This window comes from Nanorana parkeri, unplaced genomic scaffold (assembly GCF_000935625.1).
Source record: "Nanorana parkeri isolate BGI_ZX_2015 unplaced genomic scaffold, ASM93562v1 scaffold837, whole genome shotgun sequence".
Classification (NCBI taxonomy): Eukaryota; Metazoa; Chordata; class Amphibia; order Anura; family Dicroglossidae; genus Nanorana; species Nanorana parkeri.
The window spans coordinates 406,942-427,435 of NW_017307105.1; the positions used below are offsets into that span (position 1 = coordinate 406,942).

The following is a 20,494-nucleotide window of genomic DNA, read 5'->3' on the forward strand; positions in this document are numbered from 1 at the left end:
ATCCTTGTGCTCCATCCATATCTCCAATTGTACTTCTATGCTCCTCCCATATCTCCAAGTGTACCTCTATGCTTTTCTGTAGCTCCAAGTGTAACTCCTCTGCCTCTTGCATCTCTATGTGCCTGTGTGTTTCTCCAAGTCTTTCCCTGTGCCACCAACGCATCTCCATGTGTGCACCTCCATACCTCCAATTGTCTCTCTGTGTGCCTCTGTAGGTGTCAACAGTTTTTTGACTACACAGAGCCCCTTCCCGAACCATGATCCTCCATCTGTGCCCTGATCCAGCTGCCAGAGACTCTGGCATGTGCAGTTGTAGAGAAGTCCCCTGCTTATCCTTCCAGGGCTGAGGTCTGTGGAGGAAGGATATGCTAGATGGCGCCGTCTCTGCTGTTGTTTCAATGGTGGTCATGTAACTTGTCGAAAAGAGCATTATTTTGAACCGGTGCAAACCAGGGGGCTATCTGTACAAAACCACTTTACTTTCCCCAGCTTGAAAATCATTGAACTAGGGAATTAGAATGATATCCTGGATTCTAACATCACAATCTGCAGTCACTTCAGCACCCATCCACAAGGGGTATATTGGTACAGAGTGTGGTGGAGTATCTTTTAGACTTAATGAAAACTGACTCTTTTAGTAACTGCGCGGCTTAGTGTCCTCCAAAATTTCCTGGCATAAATGTATTGTGTGCCATTCTTGGAGGACAGAGCGCAGTAGATTAGAACATACCACAACTAGCCAGGCTGCCTCAAACCACAACTGAGGGATAAAACACACTCCAAAATGAGGTTATGTTGTCTGGAATTACTCTCTGCGTATTCAAGTGACTGAAGTGTTTTATACGTTAGAGAGCAGTTTAATTAACCTTTTGTAATAAGTGGGAGATTTTTAGTGCTTTACTATTTAATGATTGCTCATCCATGAGCATATGCAACATAATTAAAGTGTGTGTATAGCCACACTTTCGGATAAGCTGGCCATATATTTATCGTTTTTTCTCATTCAGCTTGATTCCCCCATCAATGCTAAACACCATGGATGGAAGAAACTCCCCTGCTGGCTATTGTATTTTGAGAGCAGCGACAGGGCCGTCACTATAATGAGGCGGCATCTCATTGACGGGGCGGTAGGTGTGGGGGGTGGCAGAGGGGCAGCCACAGCGTCCCAGGTTGCTAAGAGCTCTTAGCAACTTGTGACACTGTGTCCGGCTTCCACCTGCCCAGCTCACTGACGTTACCGTGTGCTGAGTGGGACGCTCTGGATGGCGTCCCACCAAAGTCCTGGAGACCCAGTGACATCAGTGAGCTGCGCGGGAAAGCCCGTTGGGTTAAAGTGCGGTTGCACTTTTGCAGTCAAATTTGAGAAAACCCATCTATATGTTTGTTATGTGTTCCCACTGACACTGCATAATAAAAAATTATTTTTTAAAAACAATTTCTTACCTTTTAGCTGTGTCTATGGTAAAGTCTTTTGTGCAGATTCTAGGCTACTCTGAGCAGTTTGAGAGTAAAAAGGGGGACACACTGAGGGTCAGACGGCACTCTCCAACACACGGGGGGATTTATCAAAATCTGGAGCAGATTTGCACTGCAGCCAAACAGCTTTTCTGTCTCATTTTCAAATCTTGCCTGAGCAAACTGAATAGAGATGCTGATTGGTCGCCATGGGCAACTGGTCCAGATTCTGTTTGCTCCAGTTTTGATAAATTCCCCCCCACAATTTAACCCTTTGTTAGGAGAGACAGTGTTGAAATCTAGTTTACAATTGATACTGTCCTTATTAATTTCCCGGGTGTATCATTGTTTGTTAAAAAAGGAATTAAGGAGATTTCCATTGACATGTAGGGAGCGTTGGACAGAGGATATAGGCATAATTGATGAGGAAACATGGAGGGCAGTACTTCAAGGAGTGCAAGAAGTGTCTATTTCTTTATCACATAGATTAACTCAATTATTTATCATGCATACGGTGTATAGAACCCCGGAGTTTTTATATAAAATAGGGGCCCGCACAGACCCAAAGTGTGCGAGATGCAAGCATCAGAAAAGCACACTTATTCATTTATTATGATGTCCAAAACTAAAAAGCTACTGGATAGGGGTGATTAAATGTCTGAATGGAATATATGGAAATATAGTGGATGTTAACCCATTAACATATATTCTAGGAGGTTTCAATTCTGACTATTTGGATAATAACAGTACTTTAGCAATAAAAAGGCTACTGTTTCTGGCTAGAAGACTATTTGCAGTTAAATGGAACTCGGAGTACCCCCCTACAATTGAAGAATGGAAAGCTGAGAATGGTAAATATGTTCGCTTTGAAGAACATACCGTATTTTGCGGTCCATAAGATGCACCTGACCATAGGACGCAGGGAGGTCCGGCGCGCCTTATGGAGCACTCGACAGACTGTAGCTTCTGACACCGCTTCTATGACAGAAGCTGCAGTTAGTGACCGCTGAGATTACAGCGCCACGGTCTCAGTGATCACACAGAGCAGACGAAGAAAGTCCGTTCTTCGTCTGCTCTATGGTGATCTCGATCGTCGCCGCTGCTCGGTTTTAATACGAGTGATCTCATTAGATCACTCGTATTAAACGAGCAGTGGCTCCTACTACTCGCCCGGCGCCCGAAACTGCATGTCTCGGGCGTCGGGATTCGCTCCATAAGACGCAGGCACATTTTCCCCCTCCTTTTGGAGCGAAAAATATGGTACTTATAGGATGAGGGGCCAGACAGGTACATTTCAGGGAATTTGGAACAGGTGGATTGGAAATATGAATATTAGTCAGACTTGAGACCTCCTGGATTAAGTGGATAAAATATAATATTATAAGTGGGAAAAAAATGTGTAGTATTAAATAGAAAAAAAAATAGAAAGAAAAGGGAGGCAGATAGGGGTGGTGGGAGGCAATGTATGAAGTGTAATGTTGCTGTCTTTAGTTTTTGGATTTTCTTTTCTTGTTTTTGTTCTGTTGGTTGTTTTGGGGTGTGGCTTTATTGTATATGTTCGCAATGTATGGAAAAAATAAATTAATATCTGTTTAAAAACAATTGATAATGAGACCAGTCAGCACAGTACAGAGAGGGTTAATTAGAGTAAACATAACTTAGCACATCCTCCTCCTTTACATGGGGGGTAAAGAAAACACTTAAAATGTAAGTAGAAATGTTAAATATTTTTAAGCTAAGCAATGTAAATGGGAGCATATAACAAATATAAAATGAGTATTACCCCAACTTGGCTGCAAGTGGAAATACACTTTAAAGGAGAACTATGGGGTTAGGGCTTTTCCCCATAGTTCTCCTTAGGGTAACGGGAGGACACAAACTAGCGTCCTCCCGTCACCCTAAGCTCAGTATAACGTGAGCTACAGCTCGTAGTATACTGAGCCCGACAATTATGTCTGGATCCGCCCAGCTGCGTGAGTGACAGCTGGCTCTGCCTGTCTAGAGGCAGAGCAAGCTGTACCTGTCCCCTCCCCCACCCCCCCCACGCTGGATCCGCGTGGGGGGGGGGGGGGGGGAGGGGAGGGGAATCCATCCCCTCCCCTGTCACGGCAGAGAGACAGGATCGAGAGGTGAGCGAACGCCGGTATGTGTTCCCTCACTTCCCGATCTACTGAGCCGACCTGTGACAGTCTCATTGTCACAGGTCGGCTAGAACTATGAGGATGAATGAAAAGCACTTACCTCATAGTTCTCCTTTAAGCTGGCAGGTGATTGAGACTGAAAATCATAAAGAGATACCCAGGCATGTTGTCTCATCACACTAGGAGAAAAGATCAAAGAATGACCCAAATTTGTTTTGGAGGAATATATTAATGTGGAAGTTGGGATTACTAAAATGCGGGTAGACTGGTGCGTGGTTAGAACCTGTGCCAGGCTTTGAATTCAGTCTTTGCCTCAGCCTTGGAGATCTACTTTCTCTGTTCATCTTGGTGACCACTGTTGATGAGACTGAAAGTGAGGGAGAATCCAAATGTCTGAGTTGTCACTAGAACAGGAATAGGGGGCTAATCTTTCAATGAACTGTGTAAGAGGATTTTACCTCCGTTTTAGAGATATTTTCTGCTGCTTGCTGTTGCGTTTACAGGAAAGGAAGTGAAGGGAAATCACTCTGAAATTAGACGTGGATGAAAAAAAATGAGCGTTTTAAACTAGGGATGCACTGATATCATTTTTTACAGACTACTGATAATAGGGCTGCAACGAATGATTATTTTCATAATCGATTAGTTGGTTGATTATTTTTTCGATTAATCGGCTAAACAAAATTAAATATCCTCCTTAGTTTAAAATAAAATACACACATGCAGCGTTACAAACAAAGTTTACTTCAGAATAAAACTGCATGCACAATTTTTTAAAATCGCACTGCACTGGAATGCTCAGCATTGCGGTGCCGTGTGTTCCAGGGTGGGCGATCACACTGTGGGTGGGAGCCATGTTTGGGGTCCCATTGAAATGAATGGCACCTCCTGCAGCAGAATTTGTCAGGCCGAAACTGAAAATGACTTTTTAATTTTTTTTTAAGAAAATAGCTTCAGCCAGGGAATGACAGCTGTCAGTGGCAAGATTCCGCAGACGGCAGCTGAATGTAAATACAGCTGGTAGTGGGCTGGTGCAATAGCCACCCTCCTATTGGCCATTTCAAACTGCAATAGCCAATAGCAGGCTGGCTATTGTACCAGCCCTCTGCTTTCCATGCCCTCCTCCCAGTGTGGAGGAGAGAGCTAGGGGATCCAGCCAACTAATTATAATGAGACTAGTTGACAACTATTCTCATTATCGATTATTAGCAATTAATCGATTAGTTGGTTGCATCTCTAACTGATACTTTTCTTCAAGTACTCACCAATACCAATACCTTTTTTTAGTGCCATGTGACAGTTTTTCTAAAAGAGTCCAGCCTTATGATTTTATTACAGTGATTGAGCGCCAGGGCCCGGTTGTTACTGCCACCACTGAGGCCCTGTAGTTCTGCCACTGACTCCAAGCTAGGGAGGGACTTCAAATCTCAGCAATACATTATATACCAATGCAGAATAGCACCATCTATAGAGCTCTACAAATCCCAGCAGTACATTATACAGCAATGCAGAATAGCACTGGCTATAGAGGACTACAAATCCCAGCAATACATTATACACCAATGCAGAATAGCACCGGTATAGAGGACTACAAATCTCAGCAATACATTATACACCAATGCAGAATAATACCATCAGCTATAGAGGACTACAAATCCCATAAATACATTAAACAGCAATGCAGGATAATAGTATTTGAACTTGCTAATACTCTGTTCTGCCACTCTGCTTCGGGGTGCCGGCCCGATGCTTGGGCGGAGGGTTTTAGGAGGTGGTGATGTGGAAGGCCTAAGGAGGAGGAGGAGCCATGTGGTTCCCAAGAAGACTCATGCAAGGTCTCCAGCAAGCATGTGTGACGGTCGTTCCGGGTTGCGGGCCGCCTCGGGACGGCACAGTCGCACTGCGCAGGCGCGAAGGGGAAACCCCTCTCCTCAGAGCAGAACGAGGACGCGTCACCACACAGGAACGGCGGACTGCGCAGACTGTGCCGTCCCGAGGCGGCCCGCAACCCGGAACAACCGTCACAGCATGGGACCTCAGGCAGCTGAATCAATTTTGAAAAATTAAAGCGCTGGTATCGTTGCATTTTCATGAGTCCGAGTGCTTGTGAAAATGGCCAGTATCGGCACTGATTCTGGTATCGGTATTGGTGCATCCCTAGTTCTGACCATTTTCTGCCCTATCCAAATGAAAAAGTTGACTTTCATGCCATGCCATGCAATCACTTTGTGTTTTTTTTTTCCGTATGTAATGCTTTTTTACAGTTCAGATCCTTGTGTGTCTTTATAGGTCATAGTAAATAGCAGCATGACAAGCTCCAGCTGTATTTTATTAACCCAACCACTAAGGGCTCTGTATTCTCAACTATGTCTTAATTGTTAATGAATACAATGAGTGCTGTAATTATTTCTGAACAACAGACAATTGTAAAAAGCACATAATGACATGAAAGACTTGAATGAACGAATGTATATTGCCCCCACCCAGTTTTATTTTGTATCAGCCATAACATTAATTGAGAAGGGTGGATGAAGAGGGTACCATAAAACTCAGAGAACGTGTCTATCTCATCAAGTGTGGGGAAGAAGGAATTCATTTGTAAAGTGGAAGGTACAGAGAAGCCAGCAATCCAACCTCATGTTACAGTATAATTGTATGAAACTCTTCTGAAACAAATACAGTACTTGCCATTGTTGGGCGCTTTAATTTCATACTTATTCCAAGTCAGAGATTCAAACAATTAAAATGGGGGTTAGCATGACAGCCAGGTGTTTCTTAAAGAGACAATGTCCCCTTGTACTTGTACTGCACCATACTTTTCTTTCACCGCTGCTTTAAATCATTCATCACATCCACTACTTAGCCCTTATGGATATGGGGGAACATGTAACCTTTCAAATCACTGTCATATGACCGGAAAGGGATGTCACTGCTACCCCTGGTCACCAACACCGGTGACAGAGGAAGAAGAGGCGAGGGAGTGCAGGAAAGGTAAGTATAAGGGGGTTGGGGAGGGGGACCTGCGCATAGATATGGTCACTTTGCCCCGGGTAGGCAAGGTGACAGTGTCTCTTTAGAGTTGAGTGGTATGTGTTGTTTTTGTAATTGCTTTGAATGTCTTTATGGTGATGTAAGATGGATACCTATAGCACTACATAGCTCTCTGAAGCCAACAATGCTCTATCTGATGAGAAAGCTTACAGATATTTAAGGTCTATTTACTCTTGTCCTTTTATTTACATTAAAAGAGAACTATGGGGTAACCTTTTCATCCCATAGTTCTCTTAAGGGTCACGGGAGGACATATGCTAACTCCCGAATGCAATTTGGAAATTCGGATCCGAATGCCATTCGGGTCTAGGAGATTCAGTTTTAGTATTAATATCTGTATATGGTTTTCTGTGGTATTAGTATTACTATGTAGTATTATATGTATATTATATATATATACACAATATATATGTGGCTCCCATGTTGCCATAACGAAAATTCATGTTCAGCCCCATTCGGATGCATTACACTGAAAAACACATCTGATTGGCCAGAAAAGTCACATTCTGAAGATTTAGGGGTCTATTCACTATGCTGCCGAGGGCAGCCGAGTGAATGACCGAATAGTTTCTTTTTTTATTAAATTCAGACAGGACCTGAGATTCGGAAACGGAAATTCGAATTTGGCCACATTCGCATGCATTGGGATTCGGAAATTCGGATATGTCTGAACGTCCGAATTTTGGAAAATTTGCCGGAATTTTAATTGGGAACAAAATAAATGGCACATGTCTAACAGCTACATTTCATGCTTAAATTACCAAATGTATGTAGCGCCATAACATAAAAACTGTGACACATACATTTTTTTAATAAACCCTTATCTTTCAAATGCGTTTTAAATATAACCATTTAATGCTCATGACAAGAAGAATGCTTGATGGCTGTTACCTGGAGGAACTAACTAAACTATACATTCTGACCGGAGACTTTGTGCTGGACAATTCTGGTTTACAGAAGACTTGTCAGGACAGGTATTACCTGATCTGCTTTTGCCCTAGGACTGGTACCATTTTCAGGACTTGGGTAAAGAGAGCCCTTGCTGTGACAGATAAAAGGTTCTCATTAATAGTCTGATGAGTCATAGCATTAGCACAAAGCATGACTGAGACTTATAAAAGCTATAATTACCTAAAGGTATATATAGACATTTTAATAAAAACTGCTTCAGTAACGTCTGAGGCTTGAAGTGCATTAAATACAAGCAGGTGCTCTCGCTTTCCTTGCTCCTCGTTAGGCCGCGTCTCTATCTTCGTAAACAGTGTTCCCACAGACCGGTTTGGCAAGTATCAGGCCTGTTATACTGTATGGCCGAGTCATTAGTGCAGGTCACATAGATAAAAACATTCATTATTCAGAGCTATGACGTACACAGCCAGGTATGAACAATTCCTGCACACAGACGCACTGCATTTACATGTACTTTGTCCCACTTTGTTTTATTTAGGTTTGTCAGATAAAAGCTCACCATTCTCAATGTCTTTTCATTCTCTGCCAGTAGAAATCAGACATTTCCTGTATGAGAGGCTGAATTCTCAGGAGGGAAGGATACTACTTATTACTCAGGAATTCAGTTTTGGTGAGAAAGAAATTCTGAGTTATGCCAGTGACTTGTATGTTTCCTAAAGATAAACTCCCATTAAAACTTAATTACATTTTTGTTTTGGAAACATGGAGAGGGGTTAAGATGATCACACACTGATCACATTTCACCCGTTTCCTGCTGAATCAGCTATAATTCTGCTGCCACCATTCTTCTCAACAAACTTCATACGAATTTTTTTCAATTTGCACATTCGGATGCATTTGAATTTCCGAATTCTAACGTGCCCGAATGTGAACAAATCTGCATGGTCGTTCAACCAGAAAAAAAAAAGAAATAAAAATCTGAAATGATCCAAAACAAAACACATTTTTTGCAGGGTTACATGTCTATCTGAAGTAGGGATACACCGATACCGATACTAGCATCGGTGCCGAGTATTTGGCGAGTACTTGTCCAAATGCTCCGATGCCTAGCCCGATACTTGTGGTATCAGAAAGCCGGGCAGCGCGTCATTACACGCTGCATGGCTTCCTAATTGGCCGTCATTAATGCTCTCTCGTCACTTGTAACGAAGGAGCATGGAGCCGGCTTCCCAGCCAATCAGGATGCTGAGCAGCAGGTAATGACACGCTGCCCTGTTTCCTGATTGGTCGGAAGCTGGCCAATCAGGAAGCCAGGCGGCGCGTCATTACACATGAGGTGACAAAGGAAGCATGGAGCTGGCTTTCCGGCCAATCAGGAACCCGGGCGCCGCGTCATTACACAGCGCCTGGCTTCCTGATTGGCCAGAAAGCCCATCCATGTTTTCTCGTCACCTAGGGACGAGAAGCATGGGGACAGCTTCCCTGTTAATTGGGAAGCAGGGTGGCGAGTCTTTACACGCTGCCCGGCTTCCTGGCTAATCAGGAAGCCAGGTGGCGAGTCATTCCATGCTGCCTAGCTTCGTGAATGGGACTTCGGACACTTGGTATTCGGTATCGATGAGTACCGGAAAAAAAATATCAGTACTTATACTCGATTGAAATACCGGTATCGGTGCATCCCTAATCTGATGCAAATTTTTGGCCAAACAGTGACATGGTGGTAGGGTAATTGGTCAGGATGTATGTATGTGACATAGGGACCTTAGATTGTAAGCTCCTTTAGGGCAGAGACTTCTGTGCATGAATAGTAAGTAAACGCTGTGTATATTGATGGAACTATATAAATGCCAGTAACGAGACCATGGTGTTTAGGACCATCTAACAACAAGGGGGGCAAAACCTTAACCACTTCAGCTCTTGCAACTATATTCCCCAACTATATTCCCTTTTCCCTAGAAAATGTGTCAAATTTAACAGGAAGGGATGTTACTGCTATGTTGGAAGTCTGGTTTTCTGCACACATAGTATGAAGTATTGTAGGAAAAAACAAAGTGATCTGCTTATTACTCTGCCTCTGTATTCAGCATCTGTGGAGGCTTGGTGTCATGTTAAAATGGACTTTTGCCCCCTTTCACTAAAAATCCCCTCAGCATGCAGCTCTGCACGCTGATACAAATATGAATGTAAGATGATTTTGTAACAAACATATTTTTCTTTTACTTCCATGCATCGCTTTTCCAATTTCTGGTCCTCTTGGGGATTTGAGATGTAATGTGCCCAAGGGAAGGTTACATGAGCAGAACATTGCTGGGAAGGTTACATGAGCAGAACATTGCTGGGAAATCTCATCTGTAATCTCAGGGAAAGGCATTTTTCACCCCTGAGATGATGTGCATGGTCACGTGTCCTAGCCATATTTGCCAGAAGTAAACGGGCACTGTGAGAAGAATGGGGAGGAAAAGAAAAATAAGGTATGCAAAAAATAAAAAGCCTAAAATTACCTAGAAGTATCTGTTTGTAAATTGTCATTACTAAACATTTTTTTGTCCTTATCAAAGATAAGGGTAAAGTTCCTCTTTAATTGTTAAAACATTGTGAAAATGGAGAGCGCTCACAGAGATACAGTTCACTCCAATATTAATACAACTTCTTCATTATACTTATACAAAATACAGTAGCAGAGGTAGGACATCAGAAGAAAAATTTCATTCTTCCAGTGAGAAATTTCACAGTATGTAAACCGCAATGTTGCATTGTCTTTGACCAATACAATAAAAAATGACATCTACACTTTAGTAATAATACATTTTCCCCGTAACCCTGTATTGAATAACCACCCTGGAGTGAAGTTCAATATCACAAAAAACTTAGAAACCAATGGTACTAAAATCTGTTGATGCAAATACCAGAATTTGGTAATCTTCATTTAACATCATCTGACTTTATCTACATCAATGCTATAAGGAAGCAACTGTAATTGTCTAAACCCAGAGTGTGCCACTGCGGCACTTCAACAGCTGTGACAGTACAAGTCTCATAATGCGTTGCATGACTCTCAGAGGCAAAACCACGATGGGGTTTGTAGTGTTACTCCAGCAGGAGTGCCAGGGTTGCCTACCCCGCTCTATACTATTGGGCATGTAACTACAAATGAAAGTGTATGTAAACCCTATCAGTGAGCTTCTCTTTTTTGCTCCCTTTGGTCTGTTTAATATTCCATGGAATACATTTAGTTATATCTGTTTGATAAGTGAAAAAAATACCATCATTTGTTACATTGTTTTTCTCTCTTTGGACTACAGAACGACAGAACCCTGTCCCCCATGTTAAACAGAAAAGGGGAGTAAATATTTTATGTAGTCCTGCCCTAGAGTGACAATGTTGCTCTTCCATAGACACAATACAGTAAGCGTTGTCACCCTATCACATCTAAGGGCTGCTAAGCTACAATATATTATATGTTTGTCCTTGGGTTTAGATACTTTCTCTTTCTAATGTTGATTTTTAATTAGCTATTAGGCATAAAGCAGATTGATCAAACAGCATCTTCCTCCTCTTCCAGGGTCCATACAGTAGCTGCTGTTAACTTAAGGTGCCCATTCACCTATCATTATTGTTTCGGAAATCTCTACAAATGGTCTTTCGAACGATAATCGATCAGTTGATGGGAACCCAATGATTTTTTTTACTGTACTCCTGTGCCGAATTTTCTCAAAGGGTGAGGCTGGAAAACCTTTTTCAAATCGAACGGAAATCGATGGATTAGTGGTGTTTTCATACGGAAAAAATAGCAGCAAGAACAGTGCACATGCGCAAATGAAAATCTGTTCTGTCGATTGGCGAAATTCGGTGAGTTAGTATTGCTAATGAACGATTATCGAAATCAACATTTGTCTGTGCTTGATGGGGTATTTGAGCTAGAATGGAAAGAGGGTACATTTCTGATTGAAAACCTATAGGTGTATGACCAGCTTTACAGGGTTGATCACAAAAGGGTGAAGGAGAAGGCCGAAGAAGTGAAAAATCTAGGCCAAAATTGTTGATTTGGAAAAATTCTCCAATTCAGCTCACTTTCTAGTTCAGCTATGTTATCCTAGATTGTTCACGTCTCCGGCCTTCTCCAAACTCTTCACCCCGGGTCACGAACAAGATAGGGACTGTAGGTGTTACGTACCTTATGGGAGACCGGATGTGAGAGGAGGCTTCCCTTGCACCTTGTGCCCTGGAGGACTCTGGGGATGGGAACGGGGACCAGAAGGACAACAAGTGGCAGGAGTGCCAGTGGTGTTGAGCACCATGCAAGCCGTAATCCGAAGAGACGAGCCGAGGTCAAATCCAAGCGGGCAATCCAGGTACAAAAAGGGTTAGGCAAAAGAGTAGTCAAACAACAGTTCCGAGGTCAAGGCAGGCAGAAATTAAGGTTAGTCAAGGAAGTCCGGGTCACAAGAAACAGGCAAGTTTCACGAATCACAGGAACAAGGAATAGCTGATGATAATCCAGCAACATGCTGGTGCTGTTGCTGAGCTTATATAGGGGAAGTGATGTCTTGTTATGAGTCACTTCCTGTGCGCCACTATGGTGCGTTTCCATGCTGGTAGTTTACCGCTTCTGCGCATGCGTGGAATGGCGCGGTCCCAAATAGTGCGGGAACGCGCACCTGGCGCATGCGCAGTAAGCGGGGATCCATTACAATAGGTTTGTTCTTAAGTTGAATTTGTATGTAAGTTAGAGCAGGTAAATTTCCTGCCAAAAACTTTTTTTTTTTTTCGGACAGCATAGGGAAGGGTTAACCCCCTGTAAAGTTTGTTTTGCTGTGTGTGCCCATGTTCAGAAGATTTCACCTCACTTTCTGTCCCTGTGACAACTGGATTTTGAAAATGTTGGGTTGTTGGGGAAACAAGGATTGGTGAAAAAGCTTCAGTGAAGACACCTTTTTCCCATGATCACTCTTGCAGGAGTGAATTTCTCTTCCTAGAGGTAGATTTCCTTTCACTTCTAGTTGTCTCAAGGACAGGAAGTGAGATTAAATCTTTCTAATGAGGATACAGACAGCAGTAAAAACCTCACAGTGACCCGGAAGAAGAGGCGGGCACCCTTCGTCTGCACGTCTAACAAGAGCCAACTTCCTGTAATGTACGTACAGTACTACCGTGTTTCCCCCAAAATAAGACAGTGTCTTATTTTTTTTTTGCACGAAATAAGACACTAGGATGTAGCATTAGAACTATCCCTGCTGTACAATAATAGCCTCCGTTTGTAAGTAGGAGTCGGATGTATGTAACTCGGGGACCGCCTGTATCATGCATTTAGTGTTTTGTACATCAAAATTAATACACAATCCTATTTTTCATCATTTGAACATCAACATGTATTTATACCCACTGTAAAGGGCTCTATGATGTCATATTAAACAGGACTGCACTGGAATAATAGAAGCTCAGCAGTGGTCATCAGAGACATCATGGTGGATATGCTGAAGGAATAGAACTAGGCCGGTTGGCTTTTTATGCAGCTTCTACAGTAGTCACCTTCACTATCTTTTGGATCTGCAGAGCTGCCAATCAATGCCTACCTGCTTAATAGCCATTTATTTATTACAGGTATTTATATAGTGCCAAGAAATGTACGAAGCACTTTACATAGTTGCACATTCACATCAGTCCCAACCCTCAAGGAGCTTACAATCTAAGGTCTCTATCTCATAAGCATACATAGAGGGCCAACTTAGAGAGGAGCTCTAAGTTATACCAGCATGTCTTTGGAGTGTGGGAGGAAACCGGAGTACCCCGAGGACCCCCAGGGCTGCTAGGCAGAAGCGCTAACCAACACTGTACACAAAGACTAATCCACATAAAAAAGTATCTTTCCATTTCTCTTTTTTCATATACTAATTACTACAAACTGTCCTAATGAAATGTTGACCATGGAAAATAAGTCCAAGAATCCAGCATCACTGCTTTGTCTTGGCAGTATCACAATGGGTTCCTGAAGAATGTTTCTTGGGGTCATCATTTGCGTTGCAAGGCAGAAAGTTTCCGCAGTCCTTTCAATCGCGCTAACAGTTCCTTTGTGAATTCCTGAAAACAAAAATGAAAGTCTAGGAAACTGGGATAAATGTTAAACATTTATGAGCTGTGGAGAGCAGCAACAAAGGTGGAAATTATTTTCAGATGAAAGTTCCCTCACTTTATTTCTTGTCTATTTGATGTATTTTAATGCGCTTACAGAATCTACTGTGTAGTGAATCTGACTGATTTGTCACAGCCTCTTCCTAATACAAATCAATGTACTGTACCATAGGACACAATTTAACCAGTTCAGTACCGGCATGTTATACCCCCTTCATTACCAGGCCATTTTTTAGTTTTCAGTGCTGTGCAAGTTTGTCTGAGAATTACTCCGTCACACAACACTGTAACAAAATTAATTTTATATCATTTTTTGGGGGACAAATAAAGCTTTCTTTTAGTGGTATTTAACTGTTTTTTTTTTATATATATAAAAAAGAAAAAAAAGTCTGTAGTCCAAAGAGAGAAAAACAATGTAACAAATGATGGTATTTTTTTCACTTATATATATATATAAAGTAAAAAAGGCCAAAACATTTGAAAAAAAGCCTGTTTCTCTTACATTCGTTTATAAATCATAGCAAATAAAAATGTCAGGATAGTATGAAAACCCCAGAAATTAGCCCTTTAGACACCAAGGTGATCTGATTTGTTGCTGCAATTTTTGGGTACTGAAGGCACATGTTGGTATTGAGGGGGTTAAAACTTGGTACTAGTGCGCAAGATACAATAAATGTACAGATCATAGAGAGAGGGAGGAGGGGGTGAATGGGTTAATGTACAGGTCACATTCTGTGGGAGGATGAAGATGAAGGGATTAAGGTATAGATGTGCAGGGGAAGGGTTAATATGCAGATCAGAGCAGAAACAGAATGCAGATAACAGAAGCAGGAGAGGGGGAAGGGTTCAAATTATTGGAAACTTTATTTATTGCTGCTACTACAGCTTGTTTTCACTAGTAAGTAATGAATGGATGACTCATTCATTCATTACTCCCTTTACTCTCCGCTGCCTCTGATGTAAGAGGAAGGGGAGGGTTTGGGATCACTGTAATAACCAATCACAGTGATCACAAGACACAGAGCCTATCAGCTCTGTGTCTAAAGCAATCTAATGACAGTGGGAACAGCGGCTTCAGCAGTCACGCACACACAGGCATTCACGGGAGGATCTACACTTATGTTGTCCCGGAACAATCGGACTGGCCATATACTGTATATATATATAAATATACAGTGGCCGGTCTGCAAGTGGTTAAACCTTGAAAGGCAACCGCCTCAATTTCCTCATTTTGGGTAGAATGGCATAGGGTTTTATCCTTTGCTGGGCCTCCACTGTTGTCTGAAACCTTGGTAAGTTATTTTTCTGCACAATTGTGACAGGGTATAAAGTTTCAGCTCAACTATTATTGTCACCAGCCTACAAGAATTCTCTGTATATTCTTTTAGAGAATCCATTAGAGGCTGCAGAACACAGATATACTCTAGGTGTATATGGAGTTCTCCACCACGCAATGACTAAAAAGCTGATGCCAGTTTGCCACATCTGTGCTAGTGTTAGTGGGACATCTCATGGACACCAAAAAGGATCTGTTGCTGGTCTACTTAACCTAAAAGATAGAGTAGAAAAGACCCACTTTAAAATTTACAAGAAGAATAATTTGGGCATCTACAGCAGTATGTTTATATTTGTGTATTGTCACACAAGCTACTATTGCTATATTTATGTATTTAGTATAGGCATCGAGCAACAGATCTGGACCTGGACAAATGTTAGTGGGTTTGGTGCATTTTATTTTAATTTTTTGTAAGGTTTAGGAACTGATATTGTATATTATTATTTTGTTTATTATTATACTTATTTTACATATAAACATTTTTTACAGGGTGCGTTGATGTTTTAATGTGTGCAGTGAAAGCTGGGCTCTCTAAAGAAAGGCCACATTAGTGTTACACTTAACTGCACTGGGATCCTGCTATTCAGATTTGTATTCGCAGTATAGTAGTAAACAAACTATCTGAAAGGGTAAATATTAAATATTTAGAAGTAATTATTTATATAACCTGACCCAAAATAAACAAAACATATTATTAACAAATTTTCCCTTGACTGAAATAAATAGAGCAAAAATATATGAAAAAAAACACTATGCATCCCCTTTCAGATAACCAAAGCAAAATAAAAGAAATTCCATGACCATAATCCTCGTTTTCTTCATGTTCCATGAATGAAAAAGCCTTTCTGACAGTTAGAGGATCGATTGGATGCATAGAATTCATAATTCCTCCTTTTTTCTCTTCATAGAGTTCATTTTTAAATTGGTATAACTTACTTCTGCAGGCCTGGTACTTTCTTGAAGGATGTCCTGGGAAAACAAAAATATAAATATATATAAATATAAAGTATATTCTTTGTGTCATGCTTTCAGCAGGGTCCTTTTATATGTTTCAATCATGCATATTGATTCATGTATCTACACCATCTAGTGGCCAGTCCACATCACTATACAATAACATCAGTTTGCTCTTGAAGCAACGTTTTGACCCTCCATTATGTAACTCATAATAAGCATGTATAAAAAGTAAAGTTCCTTTATTGGTGCATAATAAAAATCGAAAATCAATTGCCAAAAGACAATGCACAAATAAAGGAACTTTATTATTGAAGAGAAGTATGTGCTGGCGACGTGTTTTACCCTCATTGAACATGGTACCATTGATTAGTGGTACAGTACTCCTAAAGGCAAGGTAAGATGCCTTTATCGGGTGCGATGGAGATAACTCTGTTAGTAGCCAGCTGCTCTTTGCTACATATTTATAAAAATGTTACACATGTCCTGCTTTATGTGCATTTAATACTGTCACAGTTCAGCTGCTGGCTTGCAGCTGAGCTGTTACTTGTAGTCCTACAAGTATATAGATACCTCTTACCCCTGGTTCTGCAGGCATGCAGGGCTGTGCTGGTGCTTGTAGTCCTTCAGGCATGTGCTCTGAACCTGACTCACACTTGCACCTGTCTGGCAGCTTTAGGCGTTGGCCGACCTCTCCTGCTGTTTCTTATACAGCTTCTCAGCCAATCAGCGCAGTCCGTGTGTGGCCAATCCTGTGGATCCTCCCTCTTCCTGTCTCTATTTAAACTCAGGGCAGCGAACAGCACAGGGCTCGAGCAACGCTTTCCCAAGCTAGTTGCCGAGTCCCCCATTTGTGAGTTACCCTGAATTCCTGGAAGTTTTCCCGTGTACCGAACCTTTGGCTTGTCCTTGGAAATCCCTGTCTACGGGCTTCCCTGTGCTTCCCTTTTTTCCTGGGAAATTCCTGTCTACAGGCTACCCTGTGCTTTGCTTCTGTCCTTGAAAATCCCTGTCTACAGTCTACCCTGTGCTTCGCTTTGTACCTGGAAGTCTTCAGCCTGTCCCTAACCTTTGATTCGTACCCTGTACATGTTAGGTGAGTTGGGTGGACCTAGGGATTGTGACCTGGGGTCAGCACGCAGCCAAGCCCATCTCCACCATCAGGAGCTCTGTCGAATACCGGCTGGCCCTTAGATTCCACATCCTGGGGGACCCCATGCCACCTACTCAGCATTGCAGCACCCTGCCTTGTATTTGAACTTCCAGCTGAAGCTGACTTTCACTGCCTCATTCAGTTCCCCTGCTATGTTCCCTGCTTGTACTCCAGCTCTGGGAGTCGTCAGCCTACACTGCTTGGACCCTTTTCTCTAAGTGTCCCTGCCAGTGTAGTGGAAAGGGTCCACATACCGGACTCCAGTTCATACCCGTGAGTCCGGATCCATGACAATTACCCATGATGCTGTTTTGTACTGTACAGTAATGGCAAACTACATGTGATCATATTACATTTCCTAATAAATATGCAAGATATTTTCATAAAGTCTTGCGTACTGGGTACTGGGTTTAACTGCATGTTAAGATGCATATAGACCACAGAGAAACTAGTGGAGAGGACAAATAAACATATGAAGACTTTTAAACCTACAGTGTGGAGTCTTCCTCCATTATTTGGAAGAACAAGCCATGTATAGTATGTTAGGCTCAGCCACTACGTACAAGCCCTGTGCCATTTTATGTATCATTGTGTAAGACTTCCATAATTTTGATATGTTTTATGAAAATGTAGGGTATATACAATGAGGGGAATTTATCAAAACTGGGGCAGACAAAACTGGAGCAGATGTGCATGGCAACCACTCAGTTCTCTCTTTCATTTTCAAATCTCAACAGAACAAACTGAAGAGAGAAGCTTATTGGTTTCCATGTATAGCTTCTCCAGTTCTTGTCTGCTCCAGTTTTGATAAATTCCCCCCATTATGTTTCTATAACCAAGAATCATTGGTCGTGACCACAGAGATGAAAATTAGTCAGTCAATTTACCTGTATGCTTAAATGTGTGGTATGAGTAAAAACGGACCTGAGCCTAATAGAGTTTACATATCAATGTATTTCTACTTAGAGAATGAAAGGCCTGGATTAATCTAGTTCAGTCTGGCAATAATTCATTTAGTCCAAGTTAGATAACCAGGGTAATCCAAATGTAGGTGATTTTCTTGGATCCCATTATCAAACAGCCTCAACCTAGTGATGCAATTTTCATAGGTTGGGGCATAAGACGTTCCTACATCAGTTTAGTCCTGAGCATGCTACGAAATGGAAATGTGGATGTTTCCAGAAGCAAAATTGGGTGCCCAATCAGAAAAGGTTAAGAAGCATGACTAGTTAAGATTCCACCAAAGGTATACAACCAAGATTCCTGAAGCATTGGACGGTGGGGTGGTGGGAGCTGGCCAGAATAAAGTGCTATAGGTACCACATCCTGTCTGAGCCATACCCAGCCTCAAAATAGGAGCGCTGGTTATTGACTTTTAAAGGTACTAGGGTTGAAACATCTCTGTATACCTCACCCTCATCTCAGCCAAACTGCTCCTGAAGAATAAGAGAAGAGATTCTTCCTCAACTCTCCTCACGAACCTGTTCGAGGATCCACGGAGAGATTCAGAATTTTTTTCCATCCCTCCCAACCACTCCGTGTGGTGCAGAACATGGCGGATGCAGACACCACATTGAAATCCTCCTCTGCAGTAATGGGCAGGGACAGCCCTGAAACATCTGCTCTCCCTAAGTCAGAAAGGTTGTCTCAATCCTCTGTAAGAGAACCAGCAGATATGACCTGGGACCGATGTTCCTACATTAGATCATCCACAAGAGATAATCTAGACTGGTATGTGCAGAGACTTGAAAATATATATAAGATGCAACTGAGCACTTTAAAAGCACAATTTAAAATCACCAAAACATAGGTATCCACACTTAAAACACAGTACTGTATACTGCTCTCACCACCACTTTAGCAACTCATTGGCACAAATTGAAAAAATTATGACCACAGAATCAGCATTGCTATGACGTCCATTGATGACTTGGAAAACCCCAATAGACAGAAAAACATAAAGGTGAGGAGAATATCAGAGGCTACTGACCCACCAGATCTTTTTCCTACCTTACAGCACATATTTAATGGCCTACATAACCACTCCCCTGAGGAAGAACTCCCTTTTCACAGAGCACATAGAGCTCTTGAACCCAAAACCCCAGGGATGTAATCTGCTGAGTCAAATGTTTTGACTTCAGTTCTGTTAAGAGCTTTGACATGCCTGTTCTTGCTCTGAATTCAGAGCAAGCTCCTTTCTATAGGTTCTACTGACACTGATTGGCTGATCTTAGTAGAATAACAAAGATTATTACAATATATTTGGTGACAGGTTTAATTGAAACGTAATATTTAGTATATAATAATGTACATATACATAAACAACAAAAGTTGTAGTGGGATTTTCTTAAGAGAGGACTCAGATGGTTAGAAAATCGTATACATTTATTCAGTTCATAAAAATAATTTCTCCATGATGAAAGTTAAAATTGAAGTTAATATACAGTATATACATGATTATCGAATCCCTAAATTCCTTGCATATAGATCATACATAATTAATTGTCTATTTCCTAATATTAATCATTTATCCTTCATTATATTACATATACATATTTGTGCCGCTCCATTGATCCCCTACGCGTTTCACATATGAGCTTCTTCAGGGGGTTCTATTCTCGGCAACAAATCCAGGGATCAGAGGTCATATAGGGATCCAGTTCCAGGAGGACAGGACCAGTTCCAGTCACCCCCAGAAAGTTCGAGTAGCGGAGCCACAGATGCATAAAAAGGTCCAGCAGAAATTTTGTATCTTCAAAATCTACACAAAAGATTTTCCTCCTCGAAATCCACCCGTTTGTTCTTAGTTTCCTATTACGTTCTGTCTGTGTCCTCCTCTCCTGTATGTCTCTCTCGCTTTCATATGTGCCTCTCACTCACCTGGGTGTAGATCTTGGAAAGTGCTTTTTTTTAAGTGATAATAGTATATAATAATACCATTCAGATAAATTAACTTCACAGTGCTGTTAATAATATAGTGATTCTTTGCTGAATTGACAAATACAAATTGATAGCCTGTACCTGAAGGTTACATTTTTGCTCTTCCGTTGGACGATCCAAAAGATCATCTATATCAATCTCTGGCTCTGCAGCTTCATCCCTCAGGCCCTCCTGTTGTAAGACAAAATATTAGGAATAAAATTAAATATCATGTTGAAAACAAACTCTGATTAGAATTGTGAAAAGAGTCCACACAAAGAGCAAAGATTACAATAAGTGCCCATGCAGTAGCAATAAGAGGCATGCGGAAACTAAGAAATAGGATACTTCTTATCTAGTTATTGTTTTTCTGGCATTGCATTGGGGTTTTGTGACCATTCGAATACATGGAGTTTAGTTCTGCTTGAATTCCAATTTTCCTTTTGT

The 20,494-nt window shown here is 41.5% G+C and overlaps 1 protein-coding gene across 1 annotated transcript in view; it reads right to left on the minus strand.

The window, feature by feature from the left end:
• Positions 1-13,464: 13,464 nt before the first annotated feature.
• Positions 13,465-20,494, minus strand: part of PPP1R14D (protein phosphatase 1 regulatory inhibitor subunit 14D) — an 18,835-nt gene continuing 11,805 nt past the window's right edge. The window contains exons 2-4 of the mRNA XM_018565372.1: positions 20,150-20,239; positions 15,958-15,990; positions 13,465-13,634 (exon numbers count right to left, since the gene is read on the minus strand). Coding sequence (XP_018420874.1) covers positions 13,566-13,634; positions 15,958-15,990; positions 20,150-20,239 — 192 coding nt within the window. The 3' untranslated portion in view covers positions 13,465-13,565. The remainder of the gene's footprint in view (positions 13,635-15,957; positions 15,991-20,149; positions 20,240-20,494) is intronic.